General features: G+C 48.0%; 1 protein-coding gene across 1 annotated transcript; it reads left to right on the top strand.

The window, feature by feature from the left end:
- The first annotated feature begins 255 nt into the window (after positions 1–255).
- Positions 256–6,729, top strand: LOC120406579 (homeobox protein not2-like). The gene is made up of 3 exons (XM_039541510.1): positions 256–601; positions 4,234–4,442; positions 6,571–6,729. The coding sequence occupies exons 1-3, from the start codon at positions 256–258 to the stop codon at positions 6,727–6,729; spliced, it is 714 nt and encodes a 237-aa protein (XP_039397444.1).
- Positions 6,730–7,405: the final 676 nt, after the last annotated feature.

The raw sequence follows: 7,405 nt of genomic DNA, 5'->3' as shown, positions 1-7,405 counted from the left end.
GTTGGAACAGCCTCTCCTTTCTCCACCCAGCTGCAGCCTGCTTTGCATATTAATGTCTTATTTACACTTCACAGGGGAAGCCCTCGATATAAAGCCACCTTGGGCCCTTCCTCTGTATAAAGAGCCAGCCAGCCAGTAGGCTGAGGCCGGGGCTGGGAGAGTGCAGCTTGCACCGCATCTGGAAAGCAGCAAGCCCAGGCTAAGGAAGCGGCTAAGTCCCAGCCTCACCATCAGCCAGAGATCTGCTGACCGAACATGCTCCAGAGCCCGTTCTTCCCAGGTCTGCTCAGCAACATCCTGGCAACAGCAACAGACTCATCTGGCCCCCCAGCTTCTCCAGATGTTCCCCAGCCCCCTCGGAAGACCCCTTTTAACATTGATGCCATCCTCTCCAAGCCAGAGCCCCAGAAGAAAGGCGCAGCCTCTGCCAGATGGTCCTCCAAGCTGCCTCTGGAGTGGCACAGCTGGATTTACCCAGCCACCTACTCCATTGGCCTCATGCCCTACCCAGCCATGTACCTGGATAAGCCGGGCTATGGGGTGCTGCAGCAGAGGCCGCAGAGGGGCTGCCTCGTCTCTTATCCCAGCTGTAAGCAAGAGAGTAAGTAGTGTTTAAGCTGGAAAGGCTACAGGGGTGGGTGCCTGTGTTCTGGGGGGCGGGGGGGTGAGTGGAGGCAGGGGTGTGTCTGTTCCTAGGGTGTTTCTGTCTAGTGTGTATGGGGGTGTACGCATGCATGGGGTGTCTGTGCCAGGTTTGTGTATGTGTCTGCGGTGTTTCTGTCAGTGTGTGAGTGGGAGGGGTGGTCTGTCTCAGGGGTTCTCAAACTTGGGGTCACGAGGTTATGACATGGGGGTCGTGAGCTGTCAGCCTCCACCCCCTTTGCCTCTAGCATTTATAATAGTGCTCAATATGAAAAAATGTGTTTTTAATTTATAACGGGGAGGGGGTCGCACTCAGAGTCTTGCTGTGTGAAAGGGAATCCCCAAAACAAAAGTGATAGTGCTACTGGTTCTCAATCTGGATCTGTGAATGGGGTATTGCTGTCTGATATGTGTGTACATGTTTGGAGGAATGAGGGGTGTACGGTATGCGGCATGTCTGCATGTGTGAGGCATACCTGGATTGTGTATAGGGTGCGTGTGTGTGTGTCTGTCTCTCTCAGCTTTAGGGTATTTCCATCCAGTATGTTTGCACATGTACTGTGGTGGGTGAGGGGTGGATGGTTCTGACCCATTTCTGCCAGTGTATTTGTGTGTGTCTATCTGTGCATGGGGTGAATCTGTCTTGGTGTAGTTTGTGTGGAGGTTGGTTTGTATGTCTGTGTGGGTAGAGGGTGTGTGGCAGATGTCCAGCATAGGAACTAGGTATTATTACTTTTATATGCAGCATGTCATAGAATCATAGGACTGGAAGGGACCTCGAGAAGGGGAAGTCCTGTCTGTGGAGCTGTAAGAGGGCGTCTGGAGGATGGCAAGTGTTCTGCCCAAGAGAAACAGACTCATCAGGATTGGGCCGGAGCAAACTGTGACCCAAAGAGCTTTGACTTTTTCTGGACTAAACCAAACTAGTAGAAACCCCAAAAGGTTTATTTTAAAAATTCTTTTAGGACCCCTGAGATTTCCGGGGTGCATCTCACACCCTAGCCCCAGCGAGTTTGTTGTGGGCACTGATGCAGTCACAGACAGAAATTCAGTTTAATTTCCTGAAGTTTACAGACTCTGCTCAGTTTCTGTGACTGGCAGTGGGAGGGTGGGGGAGAGAGAGGAGAGAGCACAGTGATTTCCCAATATTTATTTCTGTTTCTGGGTTAAAGGGGCTGATGCTTATTAATCCTGAGAAGCTGATGGGTGAAGGGAGCCCATGGTTTGGGGTTTATTTTCTTAGGGATTGATCTTGCAGATTTGTGTGTGAATAACTTTGCTGCAGTTGGAACTACTCATCTGAGTAAAATTACTCTCACATGTGTTTGCAGACTCTGACCCCAAAGGTTTGTTAGGCTTTTTAATGCACATGCATTAGGGCAAAAAGAGATTTTTGTTTTTGAAGTAACAGATTAATTTGGGTTTCATGGGCAGAACCAGAGACCCATGGAGTTGGATTGCTCTAACAGAGGGCAGATTTTAGTTCAGTGTGTGTATATTCCTGTCTCCTCTGTATTTACATCAAACCATATAGTATCATTGGTTTTTACGCAAAATTAACCCTTTATCTCAATGAGTAGCCTTGCTTAAAAATAGATGGGGACTATGGCCCATTGAAATTTATTACCATAGAGCATGCAGGGGCCAATCCCATGGTTGGTAACAGAGGCAAAACTACCCACCTGTATCAATGCAGATTTTTGCCCGCATAACAAACCCAAGATTTGAGCCCTAGAGTTTTTTAGGATTTAGATTCTAAAAGTTTTGTTTATACTCAGAAACCTTTTAAAACTATTGAATGTAGTTATGTAATTCTTATTCTCTTTTTTTAGACTGTTTAATATCTGTACATTTATATATTACATTATAATTATATTGCTAGGTGGTGACAGTATGCTTGGGCAATTTGCAAAATGATTTTATAAATTATTTAACTCCAAATCCTACTATAATAAATATATTATAATTTAGTTATTATATGACAGCTCTTCTGGTGTAAATAGGCTGAGTTCAAGTCAAGTCAAACTAACGTTGATTTATACCAGCAGAGAATCTGGCCCTACATTATAAATGTTTATACACTCAGATATTTTAAATAGCTATCACACATTAGTTTTATTCTCCAAACATGTTTTTACAGCTATAACAGTTACAAATATTATATCTTAATGACTAAAACTACGGCCTTGATCTTGCAAACACATAACACACCTGGTTAGCTTTACACACTGGAGTAATCCCATTGGCCCAATGAGATTACTCTTGTGCATAAAGTTAAACATGTGCAGAAGAATTTGCAGGATCAAGGCCTATAATTCTAATAATTTATAATTACATCCTACCTATTTTTATTGTCAGAAACATTTTAATATCGACATTTCAAGTTCCCAGTGGTTTATATAACTATATTTTGATACTTGGAAACCTTTTTAACTCCTCCCATGATCATATCGGACCATGATCCCACAGGCTGATCCATGCAGGTGGATCCCTATGTGTTTGCAGAGCCCCTCTAAAGTCAGTGGGGCTCAGTAGGGGAACAGGGACCCACACATGTGGATCCAACTGCAGGATCAGGGCTTTCCAGTGTAACTATTTATTAGCAAGGGGCCTGACTGCAAACCCTAGGCCTCCAGCCCTCCACTCTCGGGGGTGGTCAAAATCAGAACCCAGATGCAAAGCATGGGCAGAACCAACACCTCGGATCCTAACAATCCTAGACTTAGGAGAGATGGGTTCAAAATTCAGAAAATTCCCACTTATTCATTATGCAAAGGCCCCCATCCTGCAACCTTCCTGGGTTATGGGGATCCCTGAAGTCAGGGGATGACTCACATAAGTAAGGCTTACTCATGTGGGTAAGGCTGCAGGCCCAAGCCCTGCATTTATTTTGTGTAAGAATTTGAAGCAGGTGGGAAAGAGTTGGCAGCTCAGGGCCTGAGAAGCCCTGTTGCCTGTTCCTGAGTTGGTGTAGTTTGATGATTTTTTATTAAGAATTCCATACTATTATACCAACAAGACACTTCTGAATAATATAGTAACTATTGTTATGCCAGCAATGTACATGGGACCATGCAGGACCCAAGACACACCTTGCCATAGAGAATTTACAATCCAGATCCCCAGTACATAAGCACGTTATTATCTTTACTCTCAAGCAATCCCATTGAATCACCGTGTTTGCTGGATCCGGCGCTGAACAAGAACTTCCAGTATAAGCAATGCATGGAGCGGGTCAAATCCGGCTCGCCTCATGCACTCACTGACTTCCTTGGGTCCAGGGTCGGCCCTTTGTCAGAAGGGTTCCCCAGTTATACTGGCTGGCAGAGGCTGTTTCTTTCCTCAGAGCATTACTGTTCCTGCTCTTCCATCCCTCCTTAGCCCCTGTGGACTGGATCAGCCATGCTCCGAAACCAGCCCCAGCTGTAGCTAGCAGGGTTTGGAGCAGATAAAATACATTCACCCACCGTAAGAGAGTTAACAAGTGCTGTGACACGTGCTTTCTTTCTGTACATGTGTCAGGCATTTCCTGCAAGGCAAACCGGGCTGTTTATGTCCTTCGCCTTGCTGACTCTTGCCCCTTGCTCGCAGGTCTGGAGTTGTCTGGTTGCGTAGGAGCTGTCTCGCTGGGGCCTTCTGTTCCTTGGAGATCCAGGGGGCCCTGTAAGATGAAGAGGGTCCGCACAGTCTTCAAACCAGAGCAGCTGGAGCGGCTGGAGCAGGAATTCCTCAAACAGCAGTACATGGTGGGCACGGAGCGGGTGGATCTGGCAGCCACCCTGCACCTCACAGAGACCCAGGTAGGACATCAACCCCGTTCCCCTGAGGCCATGAGCAATCTGGGATCTCTACATGGTCCCCGGGGTCAGGCAGAGATCCAGGCATGGTCCCTTCCTGGGACGGCAGCCGGAAATGACAGCAGGAGGTGAGCCACCTAGCAAGTTTCAGGGCTTCTGTCTCTGTTATAGTGTGAGGCGCTCCCGTCAGAAGGAGCTGATTCTCCCCAGAAACGGGGAGGGTCCCTGGGGTCCCAAGGAAATCCCCTGACTAGGGATATTTAAAACTAGATGAGACAAAGCACAGGCAAATCCTGATGCATAGCTAACCGGTGGCCCTACCCTATAAGATATCACTGAGGCAGGAGGCAAAATAGGCTTAGAAATTTGCCTGAATAATAACAACCTCCACTGATGCATTTTTAGCCTACTTAATGGATGTATCTGGGGTATAGATGCTCCCGGTTGAGGGCCCAAGCCAGCCAAAGTGTTGTAGGTTACAAAGACCCTTCCTGTATGGGAAGATTACTGTACAATTGTCCAAATGGGGCCATCGTTCCTCTGCAGCAGCGGATACTGGCCACAGCTGGAGACAGGAGACTGGAGTGGTGGGCCATTGGTTTGATGCAGCCTGGCTATTCCTATTGTACTGCAAGGATCAGTTCTGCATTAGCTAGAGAAGCTGTACTAGATGAGCTCATTTTCCATCTCTAGTTTCTATGATTCTTGATTTTTGTCACTGTGCATGTGACCATCATGGGGGCTGAGGGGCACAAAGACCTCTGGGAACTGGGGACTCTTTCCATGATCGCTGATTTGCGTCACTTTAAAGAAGGCCTAGGAGTGGGCCCACCCTGCCAAGCCAGCGGCACTTTCCCCCAGCTCTTCTCCTGCTTTCGCTGATCATTGCTGTTCCTGGTTGGATGACCCAGAGGGAGCTTTGCCATTGACCTCATCGGGAGCAGGATCGGGCCTTTTTCTAACCGGTCTAATCACCCCCTTTGTGCCAAGGTGGCTGGCACATGGGGCTGCTTAGAGAGATCTGCGTTCAGACAGTCACATTTATTTTTATACCATTTTCATGGTCAGGCACCCCCAGATTGCACATTCCTATCCAGACTGAAACAGCTGCCTAGCTGGGGCACCCACGTATGGAATCTGCCAGCTGGTGGCTCCATGTCATAAGTCAAAGCACCAGAGATGGGACCACACTGTGCTCCTGAATTGTGCTGCAGCCCTTCTAAAGTCTAAGGGGCTCCCATCAAAGCCAATGGCCAAACTGCTATTGGCTTTCATGGGGATGCAGCTAAAAAAACCTGGTTAATCCTGCATGACCCAGGTTTTAACCAGAATGGCTCTTTTGCAGCTGGGTTCCCCCAGCGTGACAGTTACTGCAGAGTGGCCAGGATCTATGACTGCAGGGCTCATGAGCTTACAGATCTTGTCTCACTTTCCAGGACAGACTCAGGAGGGTAGCCGAGATTTGGCACTCAGAGCCTCTGCCTGCTGGGAACGACACAGCTGCTTATTTAATTTTAAACACAGTTCGATTACACGGGGCAGGGAAATCCAGGCCCCACTGAGCCAAATGAGAGTCTTGCCGCTGACTCAGTGGGGCCAGGATTTCACTCCTCATTTTGGGAAGTTTATAATTTAAAGACAGCATAATCAGGGTGAAGGTTTTGGAAAAGGAGTTTGGGTCCGGTGGGTAAAGCCAGGGACGGGGAGTCAGGACTCTTGTGATCCGTTTCACTATTGTCTGTGTGCAGATGGCATGACCGCCATGTGACTCAGTTTCTCCATCTGTAAATCAGAGACAATACCACTTACCAACCTCGCTGGGCAGTTGGCAGGCTTAGGTAAATGTCTGTAAAGTGCTTTGAGAGCCTCAAAAGAAAGGCCACTGCTTTATTTATAACTATTATTAATAATCCTCATGGCCCATGTTGCCAAAAGCCTCTTAGCACCAAGTCCTTCTGCAGGTCAAACTCCAGGAGTCAAGGAGACTTGCCTGTGGAGGGATTACAGGATCGGGCCCTGCTGACAGTCTTTTAGCACAGTTCAAGGACTTGCAGGGTCAGGGCTGTCATGCTCCCGAGCCTTGGCCCAGAGTGAGTGGTTTTCATTGCCCGTTGTGCTGAATCTCTCCTAGGTGAAAGTCTGGTTCCAGAACCGGAGGATCAAATGGAGAAAGCAAAGCCTGGAGCAGAAGAAAGTGAAGCTGGCGCAGTTTGGAGGGACGCAGCCTCTTCCTATGAACTCGCTGGACCTCGAGAACAACGAGGAAGACACGGTGGACGTGGAGGTCTAAATGGCTTGAGAATTCCCTGCTGCAGACATTGCTCTTGCAATGGAACTAGTGGGGGTTTACAGCTATGCCCAAGGAGAAGACTGACCGATGAAACTACCAGGGAGTTAAGCAGCTGCTCCACACATGCGCTTCTCCAGCCGGATAAATAGACCAAGGTCTTTATCTGAATGCTGATGATACCAGATTGACCTGGCGCTGCCTAGGATGACTCTGTGATATGCAACACCCACTGTCTGGCAACCTCATACTAGACACCCAGGGCCTGCTGCTCATCAGGTCAGTTGCACACAGGCTGACCAGACAGCAAGTGTGAAAAATCGGGACACGGGGTGGGTGGGGGGTAATAGGAGCCTATATAGGAAAAAGCCCCAAATATTAGGACTGTCCCTATAAAATCAGAACATCTGGTCACCCTAGTTGCACATGGGCAGCTTCCATGATAGGGGCGCAGTGTGTAAAACCAGATAACCCACAAGTCTTTCTTTTCTCTATTGAAATGCCAGAAAGCACGGCCCCTTTCCAGCAGAAAGACTGGGGTTAAAATTAGACACGGGAGAAGGGGACAGTCATAGAGTTCAAATCCAGATCCAGACATCAGTGCATGTAAACGCAGTGCAGTTGTGATTTATCAGCCCCCTGGTGCGGCTGAGTAGCCCTGGCAGGGAGAGTGTTAAGA

The sequence above is a fragment of the Mauremys reevesii genome, linkage group 5 (assembly GCF_016161935.1).
Source record: "Mauremys reevesii isolate NIE-2019 linkage group 5, ASM1616193v1, whole genome shotgun sequence".
Taxonomy (NCBI): domain Eukaryota; kingdom Metazoa; phylum Chordata; order Testudines; family Geoemydidae; genus Mauremys; species Mauremys reevesii.
This window is presented reverse-complemented; position numbering and strand designations above follow the sequence as displayed.

What these genes read in the sequence shown, in the direction of transcription:
- LOC120406579 (XM_039541510.1), top strand. Translation starts at nt 256, where the DNA reads ATGCTCCAGAGCCCGTTCTTCCCAGGTCTGCTCAGCAACATCCTGGCA. An exon ending in TCCCAGCTGTAAGCAAGAGA is followed by an intron (nt 602 to 4,233) that starts GTAAGTAGTGTT and finishes CCTTGCTCGCAG; the next exon opens with GTCTGGAGTTGTCTGGTTGC. An exon ending in TGCACCTCACAGAGACCCAG is followed by an intron (nt 4,443 to 6,570) that starts GTAGGACATCAA and finishes AATCTCTCCTAG; the next exon opens with GTGAAAGTCTGGTTCCAGAA.